The sequence below is a fragment of the Lineus longissimus genome, chromosome 10, assembly GCF_910592395.1.
Source record: "Lineus longissimus chromosome 10, tnLinLong1.2, whole genome shotgun sequence".
NCBI classification, from domain to species: domain Eukaryota; kingdom Metazoa; phylum Nemertea; class Pilidiophora; order Heteronemertea; family Lineidae; genus Lineus; species Lineus longissimus.
In genome coordinates this window covers 2,560,134-2,587,703 of record NC_088317.1, presented here as the reverse complement: position 1 = coordinate 2,587,703, position 27,570 = coordinate 2,560,134, and the positions used below count along the sequence as shown (strand labels likewise).

Here is a 27,570-nt window from a genome sequence, read left to right as displayed (position 1 = left end):
CTAGGAGCAAATGCGACGCTTATGCTTTATTTAAAGAAATAAAATGCCTGATTTAACATCCTGCAGAATCAGGGGAATCGGGCGTTTCCAGTGATATACGACACAAATGGGTTGTCCTCATGCATTCACTTTGGAAACGCATTTTAAAATAGATGTTACGTCCTGTTAATGGGGCACGTCATCATCGCGTACATTTGGGAAAAACTCCCTAACGAGACCTAACGAGCCCACAGTTCATGTCAATCTTGACACTAGAGGCGCTGATTTCGTTCCATGTAACAAAAAAGGTGTTTTTGAACCTTTTACTGAAGTGTGAGGTAGGAAAGGAATTAACAGTATATAAGACTTATTCAAAGCTTGTTGCAATACATAAATAGCCAATAAGAAAAATACCATATCAAGCGAGGCTGGGAGTGGTGACTATGAGTATGAGCATGATGAGATGAGATGACGAACAATTGATAACTAAAAAAGTCTCTACTTACTTGAGTTGAGTAAAGCAAAGCATGCAAGCCAAAACTTCAAAAGCCCTTAGTGGCCGCCAGTGCCAGTGGCAATGTGTGGCATGTGCTGGCCGGGGACCACTTGTCCCGCAGAATGAAAATCTCTTTTCATTTGTGCTCTCTACCGTATGTCTGGAGAAGGGCCAGTGTGAACATAAAGAAGATGCAATGTGTCCTAATCCGCCCCTTGGCCGAGGGTCAAGATATGATAACTTGGCGCCAAAACCCACTTGAACAGTGGCTTTGAGGATGGCAGCAAGAATCTTCTTTACACTGGCAAAAGTTACATTGAGGTGGTGTTGTTTTGACAGGATGACAGTTTGATTACATAATGTAATGGTGCCTTCTTTTATTGACCTTATTTCTTTTTAGCTAAGACGATCTAATGTGGAAATGTTCTGGTTCACGATTTAAAGCAAGTCTCTGCAATATTCTTAATCAAAACCTTCTGACATCATGGAGAAGACAGTCCTGAAAGTCCATTACAGTCCGAGGAAGGACTGTTTTGTAGCCATCCCCAGGCAGTTGGATGCCAAATTGTTGAATGTCTCGAATGAAACTATGCAGGTATGTTGGTCAGAAGACTCGCTTATGTCCAGTTGAGCACACCATTAGGCATCACTGGTGCTCCAGGTTGTTAATCTTCAAGTTAAAATTGATGAGAAAATATGACCTGAATGCTTCTTTGGATTAGGATAAGGCCTGCATGGAGGGCCAAAATCAAGATCTTCGGAGAACATTTTGATTTGAAATGATTGCAGATTTGATTCAATATTTGACTTTCTATTGTAAACATATTTCTGTCCCTTAAGTGTTTCTCTGTGTCTTAATAACCAAACTGGTAATTTTTCAGTGCACAGTCTTGAAGGTTCAAACAGAAACGGAGGATAAGACCGTTTTCTTGGGTGTTGGCCGAGACAGGGCATCGGAACCAAACACACTTGAAATCAATGGTTTATATGCAACCAAACTTGGAATCAAACACGGTGACCAGGTTATTGTGAACTGTGTGACAGGCTGTCTGTGTGATCAGGTCTTTGTGGAACCTCTTTCAGTGAATGACTGGGAGATCTTGGTAAGTTTGATGGGTAAATTTCTTGAGTATTGGTTATTATTTTCAAGTGGGAAAAGCTGGTAGCTGAATAATCATGCCTTCAATTATTTTCAGGAGCTGCATGCTAACTTTGTTGAGGGTAACCTGCTGAATCAAGTGCGAGTGGTATGGGAAGGTCAGATCCTGCCAATATGGGTCAGCGGCAACATCTGTATATTTGTGGACATTGGTAAGTCGCCAGCAAACAGGGAGGGATATACTCATTTTTGGTCCCCCCGGTACCAAGTTGTCGGCCAAAACTACAACTCGGGGCCACTAGGTCTTGCTATTGGAGGTGTTTGCCTGTTATTGGCACTCTCAGTGTTTGACAAATAGATGTTGCTGGGGTAGTTAAGAACTAGTAGCCTCATGCTGTCAGGGCTTAAGCTTTCAGATCTAACCATTACACAGATGTAGTACTTCAGCGTGCTGTGTTGGCATATTGGTGTCACAAGTCATATATGTCGGTTTCCTTCCATATTTTCAGGAAAATTGAAACCAGCATGTGAGTTTGCCGTCCTCCAAACCAACACTGAAGTCATAGTTGCTCCAAAGGACAGACGAGATGCAAGGAAAACAGACCTAGGCCAAGGCAAATCTCCATCAAAATCTCATCCCGTTGCTCCTGGTGGTAAACAGAACATAAAAAAGGCAGACGACACGTTGAGTAGAATGACTCAGACGGACCAGACGACTTCTGGTGTCAAGTCTGATCAAAAGGTGTCGTCCGATGGCCGTGTTGCAATGGAAGGAGGTGCAGACTCAACAAGGGGCATCATGAGTATGTTTAGAAATTTGTGGGCTGTTCCTGGTCCGGCTGCACCTAACATACCAAAGGTTGAAGTGAAGGAAGAGGTGGTGGAGGACAGATCATGCCAACCTGACATGTTAGATTTTGAATTTGAGATGTTGTTGCGTGTTCAGCCCTTTTTGAGGGTCAAGCACAGGTCGAAAGCAAAATCCAAGGGTGATAAGGAAAAAATGTGTGACAAAGTTAGTGACTCTTGTGGTGGTGACTTTAGTCAAGCTGATGCATCATCATGTGAGGATTCCTTGCAATGGCAAGATGTTTCCCCTAATGTAAGGGGGAACCCTCTTGATCCTGAACAGTCCAAAAATGAGAGCAGAATTAGAAGTTTAGAGTACGAACAACCCATGTCTGTTTTTGTCGATTTGCACACAGTGCAGAAGTGGTGGACACCGGGAAAAGTTATCCCAAGACACTTCCTGGCAAAAATTATAAAAGTTTTGTCCCCGGATGAGAAAGAGGAACATAGGAAGTACAATCTAGGGAAGACAAAATCACAGCAACGTGGGGGTCCTGAATTGCGGGATGAAATGTGTGGATTTGTCCGTGTGGTCGTGACGGATTCACCTGAGAAGCAAGGATACGGTAGTTGTCTTGATCACGTGACTGTGCCAGATCATCTGCGGCAGTTGTACAGTTTTGAAGCAACCGGTCGGGTTATCATCGAAGCACTGAAAACTGAACCAAAGGACATTACTAAGTTGACGTTGTACCCAGTTTCCAAGGTGTCCTCTTTTTACACAAAAGAGATGATAAAAATAGCGTTCATGACCTGGCTTCGGCAGACAACGTCGTACTCATGTCCGATGGTGCTGAATAACAATACGACAGTGTCATTCAGACTTGATTCTAGTAAGTATGAAATCCAGCCCAAGTTTGATCTCTGGACTTATTCTGATCATTGTCACAAAAAATTTGTGTTATAATTTCCTTTGTGGTATTGCAGAAGTGCATTGGTTTTGTGATTTAGGGGCTATGGTTAAGGAATTTATACCAAGCTGGCGGTCCTTGCCACCCAATCAAGACCACTGTGGAATGGTAATATTAATTTGATCAGAATTTATAAAAATGATTACAAACACGATTCTCATTTTCAGAATTCCAAGTGAAGTATCTTGTCTCCTTGGCGTCAGAGGAAACGACGCCATGTCAATGTTACATCCTGATCTACCCCCACGTTGTTGATAAACTCGACATCTTAGTCATGTGTGGGTCAGTGGCGTTTGAAGCTCAAGATTTGATGCTGCCAACTCGAGGTCTCAGGGATATCGACCCAGAGGTACCCAAATCGGTGATCTCGCTTGGGTAATTAAGTTCATTTTCTATCTCTAGCAATTTGAACCCTGAACTCTGAAGTCAAATTCTCCACAGGTTTTCCCAAGGTAGGGTGGTAACCTTGTTATTCAAGAAGTTTTGCCAGTGTGCAACACGAGGTAGGGTGGCCTGGTGGTCTACCTATAGAAACATTTAGCAACGTCGGCGGGCTGCTCCAAGCTAGGGTGATATGCTGCCAAGGAAGGGTGGGACGCCCTCACAAACTTCAGCCTTTGTTATGCAGGATTAAAAGCAAGTCATGTCGGCATTTAAGGATACCATGTTTAAATTTCCTTTTTCATTTAGTGTTTTATTTCCTTAATCCGTCTGGCCTGTTTTCAATCTTATCTCATGAACCAACCTTTTTGCAGAGGCGTTGACCAACTATTAAAAAGTGCAACAATCTTCCTCGACACTTTGCTCGCAGTGAAACCATTAGCTCGGGAGTTATTCAGCGACCAGCCTGGAGTCCAGAGTGGATGTTTACTCATCTGTGGGCCAAAGGGAGCTGGCAAGAGTCTCTTCTGCAGCGAGATCTGTGAGAGGTTCTCCAAGCCTCCTCATCTGGCATATGTAAATGTAGTAAAGTGCATGACACTGAGAGGTGGGTAATTTTGTAATCTAGAAAATTCTCTCGCAGCCTGAGGAAGGCTGATTCTCTTTCAAGCTTGGGGCCTCAACTGTTCCGGTCAGACTTGGTGACCATTTTGTCCAAATTACTCTTCTTCCAGTAAGGACCTGATAGTCTCACCAACTCTCTCATTCATTTTTTTTTCTTCTCAAGGTAAAAGACCCGATACAATTCAGAAGATTCTCTCGCAGGCTTTGTGTGAGGCGGAATGGCGCCAGCCATCCTTGGTCGTCCTGGATGACCTCGATCACGTCTGTAGCCAACCCTCTGGCCCTGAGACCATGATTGGTACAGAAGCATTGTATTACATGTACATTGCAGAGGGTAAGGTTTCATAGTTTCAGCCACCTACCTGTATGCTGATTTTGTCTAAACTTATAACAACTGTGATAACTATGGCCATGGCCCCAACACTCAAATGAGATTTAAACAAACATGTAGTTTCTGGCAGATCAAGTTTCTGTGTGCATTACTCGAAGAAAGGACCTTATGGCCAAACAGATATTGGTTCAGAGGGTGTTGGATTAGCTGAACTGTTTAAAGCGATGCTCATTCCATAAGCTTTTCCAATGTTCTTCTTCTTTTCAGTGATAAAAGCTTTGCTACAAGAGCATGTTGAAAAGAGGTCGAGGGTTGCTGTCATTGCAACTGTCCGTTCGATGTCGTCCATCCACCAGAGCCTGATCATGTCGCGTGGGATACATTACTTCCAAGAGGTCATTGAAATAAAGCCTCCAAACCAGGTATGTTTCACTAGCTTCTTGAATGTGTGATTGTCATTTGTCTGACAAAAAAAACGTAAATGTGGCCAGAATTTGGTTTAATTGTAAGTATTATTTGGCAAAATTCTGTCCACTATCCATTCTTTGGATTCTAAGTCTGCACTTCTTCAGTTTATGGCATCATAGTAGTATTTCTCTATCATAACATGCTCTCTATTTCAGTTTATTGTATCATATGTCTTCTCTATCAAAACAAGCTCTCTATTTCAGTTTATTGTATCATATGTCTTCTCTATCATAACAAGCTCTCTATTTCAGTTTATTGTATCATATGTCTTCTCTATCAAAACAAGCTCTCTATTTCAGTTTATTGTATCATATGTCTTCTCTATCAAAACAAGCTCTCTATTTCAGTTTATTGTATCATATGTCTTCTCTATCAAAACAAGCTCTCTATTTCAGTTTATTGTATCATATGTCTTGTCTATCATAATAAGCTCTCTCTTTCAGTTTATTGTATCATATGTCTTGTTTATCATAACATGCTCTCTCTCTTTCAGTTAACTGTATCACATGTTTTTCTCTATCATAACATGCTCTCTCTCTTTCAGTTAACTGTATCACATGTTTTTCTCTATCATAACATGCTTTCTCTCTTTTGTACAATTACTGCAGATTATCGTGACAGCACTTCAAAGACTTTGCCTTGTCTTTGCTGTCCCCATCTCAGGTCAATGAACTTGCTGGACCTAAGTAGGCCTATGTTAATATAGGTCTATGTTAATAGTTCAGAATGTGGCATGTGAAGTATAGGAAATCCTAATGTGGAATGTGCAGTATGAAAAATCCAAATGAGGATTGCGCAACCAGATATGCACTCATATCGCTGAAACATCTGAACCATTCAAACTCAGTGCATTTGTGCATGTACATTGTTGTACATTGTATAGCCTGGCAGTTGCTTCTGATGAACATGTTTCATCAGGCCAGTGTAGGCCTACTATGCTGTATGTGACATGGTGTGTTTTAGGCTTATTGGTTGGTCAACGTAGTAGGCTTTGGCGCTTGTGTTGCAACCCAAACCATCAACCATACCCCATATTGCCTCTTGTTCTACAAGTGTTAGAGTTATGTTGACATTGTCTATACTGTTACCTCCATCACGGTAAAATCTCAACTTCAAAAGAAATATGCTTGAATTTGTAGTTTCAATTTCAGGTCCAAAGACATGATATTCTCGTCAACCTGATCAAGTCCCATCCTGTGATCAGCCCTGAAACAACTGACCAACTGGACTTCATCACGATCTCTGGAAGAACAGAAGGTTTCATTGCGCGCGACCTTTCGAAGGTCGTTGATCGCGCCTTCCATGCAAGCTTGTCGCAAAATCCTCATTCCAGTAAAAAGGAATGCACTCTGGAGATGGACGATTTTGAAGCAAGTTTGGAAGATTTCACTCCGTCTGCTCTACATCATGTCTCTCTGCAAGTTGCGGGGAATCTTGGTTGGGAGGATGTCGGAGGGTTGAAAAACATCAAAGGGATTTTGGAGGAGACCTTTCTTCTACCAGCCAAGGTATGTTATATGAAGAGGGGTCTGTTGATCAAATGCATTTTTTTATCTTCTGATTAAAGCTGGCTTGCTAGTGTATTAGAATGTACCTACCATTACCCTCTCAGTGAAACTCTGATCGGGCATTCTCCTGGGAGGACCCCCTCTCTGGTCTAGGAAATACCATCCTTGCTGGGGTAGTTTCCAAGGAGTGTGGACTGAACATCTTCATTTTTCACTGGTAGATTTCTACACATCCTTTTCAGTATCCGAAGCTATTTTCCCAGTGCCCCCTGCGACTTCGATCAGGGATCCTCCTCTATGGGCCCCCCGGTACAGGTAAGACTCTCCTCGCTGGGGTAGTTTCCAAAGAGTGTGGACTGAACTTCATTAGTATCAAGGGCCCCGAACTCCTCAGCAAGTATATTGGTGCTAGTGAACAAGCTGTGAGGGACACATTTACGAGGTGAGTAGGTATCTTTTGCGATATTTTCTGTTTCTGTATGGACTGGGAAGTCCTCTAGGTGGTTCTTCAAGATGTAAAGGCATTAAATTCTTTGTTTTGACTTTGCAAAAATCCTAGGTGCCATCTTGATTTGTCATGTTTTTTTCAACTTGGCCTCATTTTCGGTGAATTCCATTGTTGTAGGCTTGCAAACACATTGCCTGGATCGATGCTGGAATAGAAATAAGTATGTGCTGCATTTGTGTGAGCTTTAGCCAGGGATTGTGGTGTTAGTTGATAGAATATTTCTCACAATAATCTCTCTTCCAGAGCCCAGAGTGCCAAGCCTTGTATCCTATTTTTTGATGAGTTTGAATCGATTGCTCCAAGGCGAGGCCACGACAGCACTGGTGTGACTGACAGGGTCGTCAATCAACTGCTCACTCAACTTGATGGAGTGGAAGCTTTGGAGGGTACGTCTGGCTATACTTTAAGGAAACTTCCACTTCAAAGTTCCCCTGTACATTATGTATTGCATTGATGTGTATGAAGAGAGTGCGTTCCACTTCACAAGTTCCCCCTGTACATTGTGTAGTGCATTGATGTGTATGAAGAGAGGGCGTTCCACTTCACAAGTTCCCCCTGTACATTGCGTAGTGCATTGATGTGTATGAAGAGAGGGCGTTCCACTTCAAAGTCCCCCCTGTACATTGTGTAGTGCATTGATGTGTATGAAGAGAGGGCGTTCCACTTCACAAGTTCCCCCTGTACATTGTGTAGTGCATTGATGTGTATGAAGAGAGTGCGTTCCACTTCACAAGTTCCCCCTGTACATTGTTTAGTGCATTGATGTGTATAAAGAGAGTGCGTTCCACTTCACAAGTTCCCCCTGTACATGGTGTAGTGCATTGATGTGTATGAAGAGAGGTCGTTCCACTTCACAAGTTCCCCCTGTACATTGTATAGTGCATTGATGTGTATGAGGAGAAAGTGCGTTCCACTTCACAATTAAGTTCCCCCTGTACATTTTGTAGTGCATTGATGTGTATGAAGAGAGGGCAAACTTGTGGAGTGAAAAAAATGCTTAAGTTTCTGTGAGCAGAAGAAGAAGACCGAAAAATATCAGCTATACTAGCTGGAAAGATCCTGGTATTCATCTTATCACTGGAATTTATCATTTCAAGGCGTCTATGTCCTTGCTGCCTCGAGCCGTCCAGACCTGATAGACCCGGCCCTCCTCCGTCCGGGCAGATTGGACAAGTCTGTTCTGTGTCCAATGCCAAACGAGAACGAGAGGTTAGAAATCCTGGAAGCATTGACGAGGAAGATGATTCTCGCTGATGATGTTGATCTCGCTGCTGTGGCCAAGGTCTGTGAGCACTTCACTGGGGCTGACTTTAAGGGTCTGCTCTACAGTGCTCAGTTAGAGGCCATCCATGGACAGTTTGATAGCAAGGTGAGAGACAAGTGGGATGGTTGTGACTGGGTGATATGATGTTGATCATGCCAGGGTCGGGAGAGGCCTGACTGTCACAACGTTAGTTTAGGGTCCGATCCTGTCTTTATGTAAAAGATTCAAAGATGAAGCTTTCTCATGTGTAATATTATGATCTCGATTTGCAGATTTTAGAGAAATCATCTGTCTTGGCTAAGAGAGTTGAACCACAGGTCCAGAAAGTCATTGAGAAGCCTAGGGATCGGATTACCTATATGCCGAGCCTCGAGGAAGGGGTAGTTGAGCTTGCCCCTGATCTGGAGAACAGGCTGGAGGAACAGGTAAATGGAAAATTCTGTGATTAATTCTCTAAGCTGTTTGTGGTTCAGAAGTTGCCTCTATCTCTTCTATTTCTATCTTACACATAATGTTCTTCTCTAAAAGATCGATTTATTCTCTGTAGATTGCAAACCTCCTTGAGCCATTCCAAGAGCCGACAACATCTGCACGTCATCGAAAAAAGAAGCTCTCCAGGACGCTGTCTGCGTCGAGGGCCATCACAGTCACCCAGGATCACCTCATGAAGGTGGCCCTAGAGCTGCAGCCCTCGGTGTCGGCAACTGAGAGGTGGAGGTTTGAGAAAATGTGAGTATAAGCAAAAATAAGTCCTCCGAGATTCTGGAATCTGCAACAATTTTGTGTGTCTTTACTTTTGCAAATCACAAAAATTTCTGAAAAAATAATCCTTTTATTATTTTCATTTTGGTGGATTGTGAATTTTCTTCTGGTACCTGTAAAAAGGAATACAGTCTATTGGTACCCAGTTTATTCTTACTTTCAGATATGAAAGTTTTGTGTCATCTCGGGGCGGAATATTTGGCTCGCAGGCGCCCCCTGGGGGTCAAAGAGCCACTCTATCCTAAGCATGGTGAGTATCTCAGCAGGGTGAGTATCTCACCTCATTTCCTCTCATTTTGACAAGCTGGAAGTTGGCCTCTTATTCCCTGACCCGGTCCCTTATCTAAGATTCTCAACTCAAGGTATTTCTTCCATCTTCTCAATGTGAGTGCCAGGTCAGTAATCCAAGGTAAGGACTATAGATTGTTGTTAATTGGAGAGATGAGCAATGTCAACCCAAACCAGTGCCATGCGAGGATCGGGAAAGAGCAATTGAAAATCGAAAAATAACATGAAAGGAACTTCCACGTGGTCTTATTGCTGTCACCTATGTGTGATTTGTCCTTCTTTTACCAGGTAGCAGCACTAGGGCTGTTCATTGCACGGTTCAATTTCCGTAGCTTTGCAATATGATCGAAGTAGCTTTGGCTGCACAAAGTCTTATGCTGCCACCTAGTGAAACTGCAGTTCACTATATCTTGAATTTGGCTATCCAGAAATATTTCCCATTGGCCGCATTGTGGGATTGCCCATTTTCTCGAAATGGAAAATTGTCACTTGGCCTCCCTGCACTAGCATTGTCAAGTCTAGAAGCATTTGGAAACTGTGTTCTGTCTTACAAGTCTAGAAGCATTTGGAAACTGTGTTCTGTCTTATAAATCTGGGACGAAAGACCAAAACAAATGGTGGTCTCTTCAGTTTTGGTTTCGATTAAAATTTGAGATTTTTCAATTCAATATGGCTTATAATTGAATTCAAAGAAATCTAGTTTTCAAATTCATATCTCGCATTTAAAAATCTAAATTTGTTATACGTGAAGCTAGATTTCGTTTGAGGCGAATCTACGAAGTATTGCGTAGAATGTTTACAAATGAATCGCCTTTTGTCAAAATTGTTTTGGAGACATGACTCTAGGTGGTCACAATGGTATGAATACGCGCCTTTACCCACGGGTCGCCATTGAAATTCATCACTTGTATGTCATTTCAAGCAGTCTAATTCATTTATACCACCAGGAGATGTGTACCCCGTTAACTAATTACAAAGTCATGCAGATTTCGGAACGTTTCTGCAGCGTTGGGACAGATTCACAGATAATAGCAATAATATGCCACATACGTGGGCTAATTGTTAAACTCCCTGGGGTGACTTAATTACTGACAGAAATTTGGGATTTTTCTTCTGAAATTCCACGAGCACTGTTCAAACCACAAAAGAGGCTGTGTCACTAATTAAAGTGCTGCTGAGAATTTTGATCACCCTCGTTAAAATTTGTCACTTGTGGTATGCTGGTGCGATGTCGCTGTGATAAATAAATACGATTGCTCGTAAACGTATTTGCGTTTGTTTATGAGATATCGTTATTAAATCAGCGCCGTTTGGAGTGGCGTGCCTCGTTAATCGCCTTTGATGTGAATTGACTAATTTGGTTGTGTCGTGAACCCGGATCAATCTGATTGTGTTTTGTTTGTGTTTGTCGCATCGTGATCAAATTAACGTGAGTAATCCATTCCAAATGTTGTTGTGTGACAATCCTGGGCGTGTTCGAAATGACTTTTGAAAACTCGCTTGAAATAATTCACGATGGATGAGATAAGTTATTGGGGTGAAATTAGCAGTAAAATGAGCTTGTAAGAAGTTTAACTGATTCGTGACAAGATGTGAAATGAATTTCAATTCAATAGACTTCTAATTCTTATCTGTTCTGCTGTATTGTAGTTCAGATTTTTACTCATACAGTATCAAATTTCATTTCATTTCATCTGACTGAGTGTTCGACAAATGAATTTCGAGTAGAATTTTCAAAATCTGCCAGTATGTTTTCTAAATCTGCGAGTAGATTCAGATTAGTTTAAATCCACACACACATTACCATTCTGCAAGAAGAATGCGAGATATCACTTAAATTTGTCAGGTTCGGAGCACGCCATGCTCACTTATTGAAACCATTCTGCAAAATGATTTCATTGATTACAAATCTTTGAACTTTGGTTTGCAAATTTGTGAGAAAATGTATTTTTCTGATTTCCATTGAATGAGGAGTCGATCAGAAAAGAGTTTTATCTCACAAATTTCCTTCCTTATTTCCCATTGCATGTTGAGAAAGGGATTCTGCATTGAAATTATATGTTCGATTCAAACTACTGATTAAATCTTGTCTTCGTTATGAGCTATTCTCATTGCTATTTTGTAGGATTATTGGTTTTTGGTTTGATGGTGTGATCGCTTTTTCTGAAATGAATACTCTCAGGCAATATTGTGATACTGGTACTACAGTTTCCAGCCTCAGGACATGGCCCAGCGACTAGGGCCATTCAATTGTTGAGATTTTTGTCCTCTGCTGATAACACATTCAGACATTCACCACCAGTGGCTCTTACTGTTTTCAAACACCTTAGCATTGATAATGGTAGCAGCCGCGCTAAAACATCAGACATTTTGGGATTCGTCATGAAAAACTTGTCCAGGTTCATTGTTGCTGTTACGTGACATTTTAGCTCTTTCAAACCCATAACCTCCTCAGGGGTCAAAGAGGGGGACTTTCCTCAAATCCTCAGCATGCACTTTCAGTTGAAAAAGCTCATCATTTCATCCTCATCTTATAATTGCTTGCATTAAAAGTATTGGCACAACAATACACCTCTCACCTTTTAAGTTAAAGTGACACGAGCCCATTGCGTCATTTTTCTCGGGGTTACAGGTGACGCGCGATAATCAGTTTTAATATGAAACAGAGGCCATTGTGGCAATGTTCCGTGCGCTGAAGGTGATTTTATTACAGCAATAATAAGCAGTATCGTGCAGCCCTTTATTGAAACGGTGTCACTTTCATTGTCCACGGAAACCTCGTCATTCTTCGCGAGGAACCCCTGATAGCAATTACGCCACGAAGACATGACTTGTCTTATTCTTTCATCATGCTCAGCTGACGGAGATTTCTTCTTTGCCGTCAAGCGGGGCTTTGTCGTGGCTTGAATCTGGCAACGAGGGTGGCTGCCGCGGCACGAAATGTTCATTATCCAGTAACAGTCGGAGACAGAAAATTCATTACGTTGTGTTTAGCCTGACAGAGCGCTCCATCTTGGCACTATTGTGTTCTTATTATGCTATTGCATGTCGGGGCTAACTCCTTCCTCTGCGTATTCAAACCATCATTAGCTACTACAGATCACTTCAACTCAAGTTTACCTCGAATCCGCGTACATTTCAAACACAACTCTATTCAGAAATCGACACAGAAGTTGTCAGCTTTTGGTGAAATTGTCTCCGTTTGGATTTTTTTGGTCTTGCATGCGATGGCTTGTTGTGGTAAAAACAGGTATTGTCTAGGAATGAGTGCCATTTACTCTCATACATGTCGCAAGTGTGGCCAACTTTGGCAGTAATTGAACAAGACATTTAGAAATCTATTACCTTCTGGCCATTTATTGGATTATTTTTGGTATTTTTTGTTGAGAAAAGTTTTGATATTTTTTCAAACTTTTGGAATTTGAGTGCTTCACGTGATTTTTCTGATGCACCTTTTAGAAAAAAGGTCACTGCACGCTGCTGTTTATTAGTCTATGGGTTTGAACTTTTTTTTTGAAAGTGCCCCCCCCCCTCCCCAAACAAGCAATAAAAATAACTGGGACCTGCAAAAATTATCATTTTTGCCATGACTAAATAAAATATCACTTTCTGTGGGAAAAAAAGGTAGTTGATGGTTTGATTCTTATCGCAAGTCAGCGATGGCTGATCCGTGTTCTGGTGTTTTCAATAGAAATCTTTTGATGGGCCAGTAATCGGACACACTATGAACCCACAGACCTATCGTTGCTTTGGGCGTTTCATCAAATGTTACTTTTCGTCATCTCCGAGATGCCCCCTGTGATATTCAAGCTCTGATCGCTTCGCCAACTTGCAGCAATTCTCATGTTCTCTCGCTGCATAATCTAGGTTCTGCATGACCCGACTTTGAAGCATACGGCCCGATCACAATGATGAAAATGATAGTTTTGAATCGTTATTGTGCGCAATATTGTTGTCACCGTACGAAATCCTAACTGACATGAAATGACTTATAGAGTGTGAACCTAAAGATCTTTTGTGTTTCCATGTTGAGATATTCGTTTACGACATTGGTAATCTGTTGGAGATAATACCATTTTGCATGCACGCATCAAAGGCATAACATGTCAATTGTAAAGTCGTGAAAGGCAACTCATGACGTTAGAATTTCGAGAAAGGTGGGTATTATTTGAGCGTGAAAAAGAAAACCGATGATCCCACTCACCTCGCCAAAATGACAAGCTCCTATACTTTGACGGCTCAAAAGTCTTTTTGTGACTAATAGTCATTTATGAGTATTCACGATTCAAAAATTCTTTTGTCCCGGAATCATAATTTCGCTGCACACCTCATTCTGTGTTGTGATGGTTTACAATGTGATTCTATTTTTAAATGCCGCTCTCGAAATGTAACACGTTTTCCTTTCTGACCTCTCACTGAACATTGCGTCGCTGGTATGATATCTGGAGATAATAGCACTAGAAAGGCTAATGCCATTCACTTTTGTCCCCTTTTCATTTCGTGAAGACTAACAGGACAAACAAAGACCATATATGTCTTTGATAGCTAAAAGTCTCCGTGCTAAAGGTGGCTCAATTGTCAGTAAATGTCAAGAAGGAATAATACAGGCCCGGTTCTATTCAGCTTGTGTTATGGAATACTAAAGGATCTTCACTCAGATGCGCATGCAAAGTTTGCAATGTTTTTTCCCTTCTGAACTTCAAAGTCGTAACTCGTCTGATTAATAATCCTTTTTGTTGTGACGGTGTACGTCTTAAAGATATGCTAACATTTGCAGTGTTAACTTGATGCTTGTAGTTAAGGCCTTCATTATCTGTCTGTATTTGCATTTGTTGGATATCAAAGAGATGATTTTGTATTGGATTTGGAAAATTCGGATTTTGAAATAGTGACAGTCGCTGCTATGTGCAACAAAACGATATCTCACCTGTAGGTAAAACCGGCAATTCCCGGGCTATATTGATTGTAGGTCACGGTGATCACCGGTTCTTGTTGCAGGTATCTGCATTTACAACTGCAAACAAGCAATGTTTCTAGCATGCAATTTAAACCGCAGCAGGCAGAAGTTCGAACCACTCTTGTCGGCGCTTAACTTATGAGAGGCTCCCACCCCATTCGATCGAAGAATTCTCTTTCACCATTCAAACATGTCATATGAAATAATGATATTGTACTCACGCCATTTTTCTTTGCCGCTTAACAGCAGCAACATAAAAGAAATCAACCGTAATAATGCTGTGAATGTCACGCTTTGTGAAAGATATCATAATACTCTAGTTTCTTGTTTATGGACATTTGTGGATATTTGTAAGGCTTATGTTATCAGGACCATAGGTTTTGTGGTTAAGATGAATGGATTGTCAGGCCGCTTTGTCAAGAGAGAGATATACTGTTGTTCTCTTTCATGATGGCATTCTTCAGTTGGGTCTCATGATACTTTTGTATAATGGGGAATTATTCTCGACAAAGACGCCCAGTTTTATATGGACATTGTGAGAATGCGAATATTAATATCGAATTAGATCGCAATTCAGTGAAGCAGAATGAATGACCCACCCTAGAGAAAGTGGCAGGATATGTAATAGTGAATGTGTAATATATGTCTGTTATTCCTTGACTCGTTATGAAAACTGTTTGGAAAGAATGAGACCCCAGAGAAAGATTTATAGCAAGTGCTTTATGCTTTAAAAGGATTCCAATTGCTTTATGTTTTTACCAATTTTCCATTTTAAAACTACAAAACCTGTCATGATGTCTGATAGTACCTTTTATCATGAGAGAATCACATTTCTGTAGATCGCTAACCGTTTTTGTGATAAATTAACCACAAGAGGCCAAGAGAGAAAAAAAGCTGCAAACCTCTTGTTGGCTAAAATTCCAAGCCGAAATTGATTGTCTTTATTCGAAGAAAATCACTTTTTTATGGATTTCTATTGGTGTTTGACTTAGATTATTAACTTTATAGCAACAAGAGGCTCGAGTTAAACAAGATCTCAAAACTCTCAATACTCAATAAAATTGCCAAAATATGGTGTTTATGATGTGTGGCGCTGAGCATCAAGACAAAATAAAGTGCTCTGTTCATTTTATTCTGTAATCAACTTCAAGATGTTCCACCACAATAAAAGTTCCTCTAACCCTTAGCATTCCTACCAGGGAATTTGATTCTCACACCATTGATTTTGTTTATTCTTCTTGCATCTTTATTCTCCCCATCTTTTCTTCCCGCAGCCAACTTTGACTTTGTGTATTCACCATCCTTCGTGGCGATGAGAACACCAATTGTTACATCAGATGGCCAACAATTCACTCGTCCATGTCAGTGTCAGTTCGGGCGATTGCTATTTTTATCTGCCTTTTGCGACGACAGTCGGTAATTACCGCACTTTGAGCTAGCGTAGAATATCAATTGTGTGGAGGTATTCATCGTCCACATAGCCTACATCAGTATGCATAAAGCGCTCTCACTCTATCAAAGATACCTTAGAAATTGTGCTATTATCGCCGAGAGATGAGTCAAATTTGGTAAATTTCATTTGAATCCGGCACAAAGCTTAGCGGAAAACCTCCATTATCGTACCTAGTTATGACACCATCAGGTTTCGGGGCAATCAATCGGCCGCGGCAATACCGGTACAACGTCGCATTTTCACTCGTGATTGGCTGAGCCTTTGAACCAAGAAAACAGTACAAATTTCTCATCCCGTTTCCTAATTAAATGACTGCGCGTATAAACATGATAATTGTCGCATCGTAATCTGTTTAGTTGTCCTCCTGATAGCGTGTTGCCCATGATCCGCCAAGTCTTATTTGCGAGTAATTCAATTTCGTTGCGTGTCATTATTTCTGAAGAGCGCAGAGACGTTCTTGATATCTCCAAGAGGTTCTTGTTCGAGCTCGCGATAAACAAAACTTATTGATTACATTTATCGGAAGTGTTATCATTTGATTTCGTCATTGTCTAGTTCAATATCCTGTGAGTTTCTCTCATTCAGTATGGAACAGGCCGCATTCGAAACCATCAAGTCAAAGCATGCGCCAAAAAAACAACCTTGAGGTCAAGGTTAGGAAGACTACAGTTCCAATCCCTTGAGTATCATTTTCAATGATACTCCTACTCTTCACCACAAAGCTGCGAAAAGTTCCAATACACAAGAAACACAACAAAATAAATTTGAAAGTCTTTCCAAAAACTTTTCAGTCATGTAACTGAATTAGGAATTAGAAATTCAAATTCTTTCTCCTCTCCACTTTGTTGTCACATTATATTAAGTTTAATTCAGAACATGTTTCAATATTATATTCGGTTACCTTCATTGAATAAGCTGAACTGGGAATTGTTCAATATCTGAAATGCCTAGCCCTTCACAATGTCCCCCTGGTGTGCCGTATCTGATTTAATAACGCTATCAGATTCTCCCAAGAATCTTCAGGCGAAATTTGCATTTCAATGACGATTTCTTCAGGTTTGAAACCAGGTTTCTTTGAATTCAGTGAAAAACTGATATAAGCAAGTTAATAGAAATAGAAATACAGTGGAGTCTCCCTTGGAGGATACCTCTGTTAGCAGGAAACCCTTTCTATTAGGGATGGTCATTTTGGTCCCATGTAGGTCATTTCTACTCAATTTGATCTCTGTAATCAGGACACCTTTCTTTTAAGGACAACATTTTCCAGTCCCCCAGGGTGTCCTTATAGAGAGGTTTGAACAGTGTATTAGTTGTCTCCCCAAACGTGGCAGGGTAGGCCAAACCCAGGTGCTAAAATATTATGAGGAAGACAATTAAAGGGAACTCTTGACAAAATCCCTTCAAAATTATTTAAAATTCTTGAGATCAATGCTAGGTGAGAAATACAGCTAATGCCGAGAAAGAGTTGCGATTAGATCGAGAGAGACGGCAAGATGATGAAGAAGAATTAAATCAAAATTACTTTTATCGCAAACTTGAAAAGGGCATTAAAGTTAAATAATGGTGCTAAATAGGCAGAGAGATAGGAAGATTTGTCATTTTAATTCAAAATGTCATGAAGATGACATGACGTTCAGAATCTTCAGTTATGGAGGGCAGCAATTTAATAAAGGCACCTGCACTCGATCATTGTTGTCACAAACGGTGACAGGGCGTTCGTGTCAAACGGAGACTCACTTTAAACTGATTAGCACAGTGCTTGAGACTAATTAGAACATTGCTTGAGACTAACGAGCGGACTAATCAGGAAACATTGAAGAGACCGGCGGGGAGAACCATCTTAACTTCATTATTGATGACAGGCTTACTGTGTCCATCTCGAAACTTCTGAACACAGATGAGGAAGAAGTTTGCTGTAATCAATATCAGTCACCACTCCTTCCTACCTGTTTTAAGAAGAACACCACTTGTTCACAGTGGCAGACAGGCTAAACGTTGAAAATGTCTTGACACTTCACCACCCATATGATCGAATCAAAAGCAGCATGCCTTTCAGGAGGAAAGTACCTTGAAATTTCACCAAATGATCTTCAGACTTCGTTTCTTTAGAATTTCAATACCATTGCCAACCTACCATAGTCTGTGTATAATGTTTCAAAAGCCTGACTCTTTAACACAAAGCCTAATGAAATAGATACAGTTCAACAAAGGGTTTGTAATCCAACAGATAAAAAGCAAACGAAATGCATACAGATCCCACTGTTCCAAAAGTTAGCAGTACAAAAGTACAAAAGTGGGAAATGGATACTGAAAAATCCGAAACGTTTTCAAAGCGGGATAAAAACGTTGTCTGTGGTGGTGGTGTCATGATGCATTCTGGTCATTGAATTTACCGATTTGAAAATCGCAATGTGGATTTGTTTTCAAAGTTTTCTCCAAGAGAGCATGAGGGGTGAAACACCATTGTTTGCCCCTGAAAGTTTTGGATCAGCTCCAGGCTTTTTTCTGTTTGCGACTAAGGTGTGTGTTACATGTAATATTTTATATTGTTTGACATTGTGATGTAATTTTATGGGATGAATGCTCAATTTTTCTGGCACCGGTGGCAGTGTCAATTGCAGTATAGTTATTCCATTTCAGAATTAGGTTTTTGATATATTGGTCTAAGGGAATCTCGAGCTTTTTCCCTGTGCTCAATTTGTGTTCCATCATCAAGGCAGTTTTCCTTCAAAAACTTGCTGAAGACTGAAATAGCTTGTTAATCAACGACTGGAGTATAGTGGACTAGGCTGTCCCTTCTCTCAGTGCAATCCACCCATACTCCTCCAATTCAGCCCCAAATCCAGCCAATCGTTATTACAAACTTGAAACAGCTGTTTTTCTAAAAAGTCCATTAGAACCCACGATAATTAAAAAGGTAAAAACTGACGGGCCTGGTGTCGAATAGCGTATAATATTACCCTTGAAGTGTCACGTACCTCGCGATGAATCCTGGGGAAAAAACTTTGATTCATCTGAACTCTTCTACTCCTCCATCCCTCAGGTTAACAAAACTCCATTGAGTTTATTGTAAAGCTGGCCCTTATAGTAGGTGATCCCTTTCTTTGAAGCTGCCTATACGATAATCACCTTTTGTGTGACTATTATCTCAAAAGTGAATGAATCAGTAGAAGTTCGACCTCCATTCTCTGATCTTTTAAACTCACTCGTTAATACCTTGTCTTTGAAACAGTGATATTTCTTAAAGTTCTAGTTCATTCATTAGCAGGTTTTGTTGTTAGAATTTGAATTTTCAAATATCCCTTCGTGACGTTTTTTCCCCTGTCCCTTGATTTGGTGATGCGGTTTTATGATATCTAAAGGCCCATTGAAGATCACTGAAAAGCTATTGCGGACTTTGGTCAAATATCCCTTCGTGACGTTTTTTCCCCTGTCCCTTGATTTGGTCATGTGGTTTTATGATATCTAAAGGCCTATTGAAGATCACTGAAAAGCTATTGCGGACTTTGTAACGCTCATTTTAGTAGCTCTATAGAGTTTTGTCTCCCTGCCTGTTTCCTCTCAATCTCTTCAATAATCAAGCTTTAGAATGTGCTGGTAATATCATAGAAGTAAATTGGCGCAAACAGGTTTGGTTTGTGTGCCTACTTTGTGTTGGGCATTTTCAACACAAGTGCTATAAAATAGCCACTGTTAGGGACATGGTGCATGGGCAGGTTGTGGTTTGCTTTACCAGGCGCGGACAATCGGGCAGGAAAACCATATTGGCTAACTGCGGTCAACGTTTAATTAACAGCATCGTTAATATCCGCAGAACTCCTCGATTTAGACGTTCAAAACAATACCGGTGTTTGTGTCCGTAAAATGTCACTGAGGGAGATTTTATATTGCGTTTTTTCATATTTACGAAATCCACTCTCGCGATTATATAGACAGTCTGAATGGGTATTACACTGACAGAGTGCGATTGAGGCAGACCGGTTTAGGACATGCTGTCTGTTCATTCTTGATTACATATCGCTTCAATGACCCATACACTCAACTCAAGAGCCTCCTGATAATAGAACGGAAATTTCTCCCATTGATTATACTTTGGTTCATTTGCTAGCTTCTCTGTCCGCGTTTTCCTTGCGGTATTTATTAGCTGATTATTATGCGGTTATTGGGGGAGACAACAAGCCCATTCACTTATGTATAATGCCGCTATTAAAATATCGTTAGGACAATCGTATTCCATGTCGGAGAGAATGGTGCAGAATGGAACAGAATGGCGTGGAGTTAATGTTCGTAGGATTCAGGAAATTAGAAATAGAGAGTGGTGGCGTAGGGTTTTATTTGAACAAATCTCGTCATTAATCGAGTGTGTAAAAGATGTAAAGTCATGGAACTCCCACCATTGTGCTGACGTCTTTTGAAAAATGCCTCATTTGGCTCTTTCAATGTTTGGTGTTATTTATTGCTGAGATTTTCTTCGGCTTTCGTGGTTTTATTAATGTGTTTGGTATCTCTTTGTGATTGTGAGGGTGCACTCTTTCTGGTTGTTGTGGGTGCTTTTTAGGGGTACCCGTTTGAATTTAATTGTGGGTCAGAAAAAAACGTAATAGAAGTTATACACAAGAAAGCCAAGTGATACCAAAAAGTGCCATAAATTTCAAATTGAAATAATTTATTGCAACAGAAGTGTGGGGATGTTCTGTTGTGCTCAGCACTACAAGATTGATCATGGTGACATTGACTGTAATGTCATATTTCCTGGAGTTAACTATTTCCATTTTGAATCAAAATTAGGTAATTGTGAAATCCAATATTGAATTATCCTTCTTTGACCAAATGTAATAATGAATGAATAATGGCCCAAAAATAGAAAAAAATAATTTTCTCTGTCGTTGATTTTAAAGGAAAGTGTTGCCATTTCAATATAAGTTTGATGAAGACAATTAAACTTTTGCTGTCTCGGAAAATTCATCATATTGGTTGATTGGGATGGTCGTAAAAAGAGAAAAATGAAATAGAGTTATCATCATGGTCACGTCATTTTCAAATTATGCAAGTTTATGTTGTTTTGTCCTGCTATTTTCAATTTTTTCATGAGAACTTTATCAAATTGAATTTCGAGTCGAATAAATACCAATGTCAGCCACAGCAAAGGCTAAAACATGAAAGGATGTCATCTTTATATCTGTCATCTCCTGAGTAAAAGGATTTGATCTTTATCCTGGTATTGGTGTAATATTGGTCCATGGCCTGACGTCCCAATGACAACATCATTCATCCGATATCATTTCTCAATTGCAATAAGCAATAGAATTGAAGGGTCACAACCCATATTATGAGAATCCGTACCGCTTTTATCTGGCGTGTGACAAAGCGATGAGAGCCGGGTTTTGTGTCCATCTGTCTCGGATCAATCGAACAAGGTGTCTTCCAGCGATAGTGAAAATCGCGCTTTCAGAGTCGGACTTTTGAATACAATATCTGGTGCTTTTGTTGGAATTGTGTTTGAGGAATTGATACCTCACTGTCGGTATTGGTTGTATTACCAAACACAGGGCAGGTAGAGATGTGTTGAAATGACAGCTCACCTGAGAGGGGTTTGGTGAAAGAACAACCAATACCAAGCGGGAGGAGACAATTTCTATTCTAAAACATCTCAAACTTTAGCGTAATTGTTCGAGAATTCGCAACTTGTGCTGCCCCTGAAGATATTTTCTGGTTTGAACTTTCAATTCACACAAAGTATGATTCAGAAAGAGGCAGAAAAGCCCGTTACTTTATTTCTGTACCTCTGAATTGTATGTACAGAACATATAATATGGCTTTTATTCTTTTTACAATGAAGTGGAATTCAGCAGAAGGTCGGTGATCCTGATGTTGATGCCAAAGGAAGACACTTGCACAGAAAGCAACAATTGAACTGGCAATGCAACATTCGAAGTTGCAAATATTGCAGGTTTCTCTCATATCAAACGCTTCACTCAAAAGTCACACGGAATCTTCGCTGTAAGAAATTATTATCTGGGGGAACAAAGTTTTCTTGTCGTAATCTGTGACGCTTTCATCCCATCCATTTGTCCGTTTGGCACTGGTGATAAAAATCCTTTCAATATTATTTGCTTTTCTTAACACGAGAGGTTACACAAAAGATTCTCAACGTCTGGGGTAATGCAAAGGTTGTTTCGACATTTGTTTCTTCCTTTTATTCAAGTTTCTATACATTTCTAAGGAATTCGATTTGAATAGGGTACTCTGATTTTTAAGACGGGGTAGGTGACATCAAAACAGATCCAACAAAATTCATCAATACCATGACTAAATATATTCTGGCATAAGCCCGCTTTTCTTGAGTTCAATTAGAGAGTATATGTTAGTTCTGACATTTGTTTTTGTTTTTATTCAAGTTCCTATAGAATTTGGAATAAGTTTGGTATGTTGATTCCTTTGATTAGTATCAAAAGGTTTCCATCAGGCATTTGTCAAATCCTGCATTGTGTGAATTTTGAAACTTGAAAAGTATTGGAGGTCGCTGCAATAAAAATCACATGGCTTTGGTTTCTCGATACATCACAGATACAAACTTTTACTTCAACAACTCTACTGAACCTTTGTAAATTAAGAAACGGCCAGAAGAAAACCTCCACTTGCAAACTTCTGCTGGAAGATGATGAATTGTTCTCGAAATTGTTTTGTGGAATCTTTAAATGAAATGCACAAAGCTCTCCTATTCCACATAACTTGTCCATAAGTTCAAGAGTCTTATCTTCATGGTGAGAAGTATTCATGAGTTGAAATGCGTTGTTATGTACAAAAGGCCGCTAAACTGATAAATTTCCTCGACAATCGTGATGAGATATTCGTCTGTAGGCTATTCCTATGGCAAAGCATCCCACCACAAACACAATGTAATTATATTTGATATCCATCTATATCATTAATTTGACATTCATTTTGATCGTAAAGCAGAACGCCTTGGGAAGAAAGTTGTTGAATTAATACAAACATGACATCCTTTTTAGTTGCGTGCATTCCTATCTGGCGTAATTCTACTTGTAATTGAGGTTCGTTATGAGCCGCAGGTGAAATTTGAATTCAAACATTTCGGAAGCAGCCGTAGCCATTGTCAATAGCCACAAAAGGAACCAGTGTTGATAGACAAAAAGGGGAAATCGGCACTGAAATGTGGGTTTGTTTCCTTCGCAATTATCCCGGTCTTTAATGCTTGATTCTCGTACTTTATTCAAGTGATTCCAGGCTGCTTATTCAGAAGAGTTATATCGCCATTGGCTTCAGATAATGGATAGGGAGGAATGATGTTACCGTTAGGGTCCAGTGGGTGCTTTTGTAAAAGTTATGAAGTTATGACGACTTCATTAAATGGGTAGACAGCCTCCTGGGTAGCCTCAGTGTCCTGCTTTTGAAGCAGACTCCCACCAGAGGCAGCTGGCTATTGTTGGCATAGTAGAGATATTGTTATTAACAGATTGAAAGAGAAAACTTGGATTTGATCTGGAGCTGTCGTTCAACAATTTAATTTTGGATGGTAGGTTTTTAACCGATGTGTCAATAACAGTTGCATGGTGTCCTTCGAAAGATATGTCATACAACCAGGGAATAATCAGGCGTGTATCTTTCTCATCATGGCAAGTTATTCACATTGGTAACAATTCTGCTACCCATGGCAGACTCTTGTGCAGGTTGATATTCGCCATAGCAGGTTAATCCATTGCTTCATTGCAGGTCAATGTTTGCCCATTGTAGGTTACCTAAACCCTTGCAGGATATGATGTTACACTTGGCATGCTATTATTAATCTCATTGCAGGCTATTATTTACCCATGGCAGGCTATCATGTTAATTTTGGCAGGCTATTACGTTAATTTTGGCAGGCTATTACGTTACCTTTGGCAGGCTATTTCGTTACCTTTGGCAGGCTATTACGTTACCTTTGGCAAGCTATTACATTACCTTTGGCAGGCTATTACGTTACCTTTGGCAGGCTATTACGTTACATTTGGCAGGCTATTATGTGTCCCATGGCAGGCCCTTATGTTACCCATGGCAGTATTGTATACACCAACGGCAGGTTTACATTCTCCATTGCAGGTTACTCTCAGTTCACCTGTAAATGTATGGTAGGTTACTTTCTGTTCATCAATGCTTTCTATAACAATATCTCTGCAGGTTGTCCATCTAAAGATGCCTCATTCATGAAAGAATAATAGCCTTTCAAGACTATCCGACTTCCAACACTCAGAATCTCAAAAGCTCATTCTCTGCATATAAAAGCTCCTGCTTCATAGTCATCCAAACCATTGTCAGGAACATCACAACTCCTCCACTCCATTCAGGGATTATTGTGACCCAGTGACTCACAGGGTTTTCCCAGTGTGTAACATGTAAGACTGATGCAGCCAGACCCTCTCCAGCTATAGTTCGCCAACCAACGCATTTCAAAGGTGACAATGAGCTTTATAGTCAAGAAGTGATGAGAATAGAATCAAATATTACACAAAAGATTCAAACAGGGGGTGACACTTTTCACATTTGTGCCGGGATCATCTTCGATATCTTACCCTGCAGAGGCCATTTTGGTTTCCATTTCCTTTATGTTTAGGCATTTGGTCGTATTCGCCTGTGGCCAGGAACTGTTTCCGTGACAATGCTTTAGAGATCCGCATTGTGCTTCCTTGTGAAGGATCATTTACTCCTTTCTTGTCTTCTCTGTTGGAAATATCATCGGCTACAATATCAACACTAGTTTGAGGGTAGGTTCTCAAGTAGCAGGAACCCTTATCCCTCTCATGCAGAAGGGTCTTCAGTGTCGCTTCTCATGTGACTTTAGGTTGTTTGGTGATTTAATACATTCAAAGGGGTTTTATTGAAAGGTAGCGCTGTATGATTGTAGCAGAGATGTCAGTTGTGCATCAAAATATTGGAAAAGCACCCTGTAAACGAGTGATTTTGATTACTGAGACCTATGGTTTGAATTGCATGTGACTATAATCCCTCTTTTGCAAGTGAATGGTGTAATCATTTGAAATCAATACATGTTATCCTTTTGGCCTCATTTTTGTTAATGTGGTAGTTTTAAAAGTCTTAAAAGTGACATGTTTGTAGATGTACAACGATAAAAAGTTTCTGATGATTACGGTCTTACAACAAATTGGCCAAAACTTCTCAAATGCCTGCCCCCTCATTGCTTATGTACTGAATGCACTAGATATAAAGAGCCTTAAAGCATGTTGATAATATACAATTACAAGTGAAACATATATTGTTGTGCATTGTTATACAAACAATGAAATTGCCTTTCAAGCTTCATTTTGAGCCCATTTGCTGATTGCTTCAATAATCCTACATCTACATCTTGTCATTGTGTTGTATAATTTTGAAGGAAATGGAGCACTTGACAAGGGAAAACTAGAAATTTCACCCATTGTTTGTAGTTGGACCTCAGGACGGTGATGCCAGTATATGAAAGGAATATGGTTGTCCCAACTGCTCACTTCCTGTTTTTGTATGAAACAGATTATTTAGAAAGACTCTGCGAGTAGGCCTACACCCTCAGCAGAGTCTGATGTAAAGTGTATGCTCGACATTTCCGTGAATCCCTTAAAGTTTCCAATGATATTTGCATAACCTTGCCTAGGATTCCTGAACGACGAGTTGTCACCAATTTCGGGTGACAACCCCGCAAAACCTTCTGAATCGACTGCTGGGTATGCAAGGAGCTGGATTGGGGAGTTTCACGGAGTTTCTGTCTGATATTGCAGTGGTGCAACATCATCATTACAGTCATCGTAACTTTATTGGATTTTTGCCAGAGGAATGGATGGAGCCCTCGCAAGGCTACTGTCCACCTGTGTGGGATCTTTTACCCGCCCTCGCAGAGACACTCAAGTTTTTTCAGTGTATGCTCTCCAAACAGGTCAAACACCACAATGTTGTTATCAATCAGTCAAGCAGCCTTACTTACTTTTTTTTCCAGACTCAGATTTGTAACTCATTTTACATTAAGGTCTACAATCTTTGCCTGTTTTAATCTTTTCAGAATGAATGAAGGTATATCAAGATCCTTTGGCACTTGGTAATGGAGGGTAAATTATTCAAGGGTTTCTAACCGCCAAATAACCAAATAACTAATGGTGATGGAGCGTTAATTATTCCTGGTTTTCTAATCAAATAATCTAATTACATGTACTAATCAGACTGAAAATACTGCCATATGATACTGTTATTGATAGTAAAGCTGCAATTGTTCAAAGTCCAGGGATGTCTCTAGTGATTCTCCTAGATAGTAAGTAGAAATGAAATCTTGCTAACTGTTTTAGGTATAAAAAGAGACAAAATGTTTTGTATGATTAGCCAATTATGGTATCATTGATTAAATCGTAAACATAAATGATTTGCGTGCTAAATTATACCGTAATGGCTTTTCCTTACTTTTGCAAGGAATGGGATAATATTTCTTTGAAAAAACTAGTATCCCAAGGCATCTACAAGAGCCCACTAATCTATCTTCCCTTAGTGTTCTTAAATGATAATAGTGTCCCAAAATGCACCCATAAGGTATAATCTGATCAAACAAATGAAAAAGTGTCCAAAACTATGATTAATGTGATATATCAAAACATAACAATGACTTAGAGTAGGTTTATTAAGGATGTCGTAATATGCTAAAAGAAGCCCATAGGCATCATCAAAAAGAACATCAGCCAGTTGACAGAACCCATATTCTATTAGTTATGATAGTTTTGCCCAAAATGGAAAGATGGGTAAAGAAGATTAGCAGCATGGCCCACAAACGTATAAAATGTAATTTGTGGAAATCTAATCAACTCGACATGCAAAGAAGCACTTTGGGTCGAGAACCACAATTGTGAGTTTTTTGGCAGCGCGTTTTCTCCACCTGTTAAGGTGATGAATGTAAAGGACAAAAGTGTCAGATGTGTCACTCGTGGGAGAATTGGTATCAATCAGAGATCTGGTTAGGAGGACCAACTGATTGTCAAACCGGTTAGAGGCCAATTGGCGAACTGTGCAACCGCAATCATTGTGCAGGTCATCCTGTGATGAATGAGGGTGTTCTAGTAAATTGTCTGTTGGGATAATTCATAATTCTGTGGGGCTTTGGAGAACTTTTGGGACTAATGTTGTAATATTCGTAAGAGTTTTGGAACTTTTGTAATATCTTCTTTTTCAATTAGTCTGGGCTGTATTTCCTTAAGGCACATTTTCCCTTTCACCTGCCTTCCCATGTAGAGAAAGACGAGCCTTCCTTGGCTTTTCACTATTGGTTGAAAGGTCATTTTGTTGTTGAACCCCATTGAAAATACAAATTTGTTCTTATGGAAAAATACAATGTTAAGACTTTGGTGAAGGTTTCATGTAAAATTTTAAGTCGTTTTTAAAACTTCAAGCATACTGATTATTAGTTCACCTAGGCTGCTGCAGTTATGCATCTTCTGTGTATAAAGTGACAATCTCCACTACCCATGCTTGGAGGTTGTGCATTGCATCGCTGACATGTTTGTGTTAGCTACAATGATCTTGAACCTGCATTCCTTCTGCTACACCCTGTCCAATCACTTGTAGATTTATCATATTGTTGATTTATATCCTTCATGTACTTTGTAAGACATGATTAGCTTGTTGATTTTGAAGAAAAAATATGAATAAATGATTTGTTGAAATA

General features: G+C 40.0%; 1 protein-coding gene across 2 annotated transcripts; it reads left to right on the top strand.

The window, feature by feature from the left end:
• The first annotated feature begins 223 nt into the window (after nucleotides 1–223).
• Nucleotides 224–27,570, top strand: LOC135494772 (peroxisomal ATPase PEX1-like). 2 transcript variants are annotated; one of them, XM_064783035.1, is made up of 17 exons: nucleotides 224–317; nucleotides 876–1,070; nucleotides 1,357–1,578; nucleotides 1,672–1,786; nucleotides 2,084–3,256; nucleotides 3,502–3,709; nucleotides 4,090–4,322; nucleotides 4,503–4,673; nucleotides 4,938–5,092; nucleotides 6,290–6,646; nucleotides 6,889–7,088; nucleotides 7,398–7,540; nucleotides 8,252–8,523; nucleotides 8,691–8,843; nucleotides 8,966–9,147; nucleotides 9,344–9,430; nucleotides 25,927–27,570. In XM_064783035.1, the coding sequence occupies exons 2-16, from the start codon at nucleotides 960–962 to the stop codon at nucleotides 9,423–9,425; spliced, it is 3,777 nt and encodes a 1,258-aa protein (XP_064639105.1). In that variant the 5' UTR covers nucleotides 224–317; nucleotides 876–959; the 3' UTR covers nucleotides 9,426–9,430; nucleotides 25,927–27,570. The 2 variants fall into 2 exon arrangements, with proteins under 2 accessions (XP_064639105.1, XP_064639106.1); XM_064783036.1 differs by lacking the exon at nucleotides 25,927–27,570 and adding an exon at nucleotides 15,700–15,768.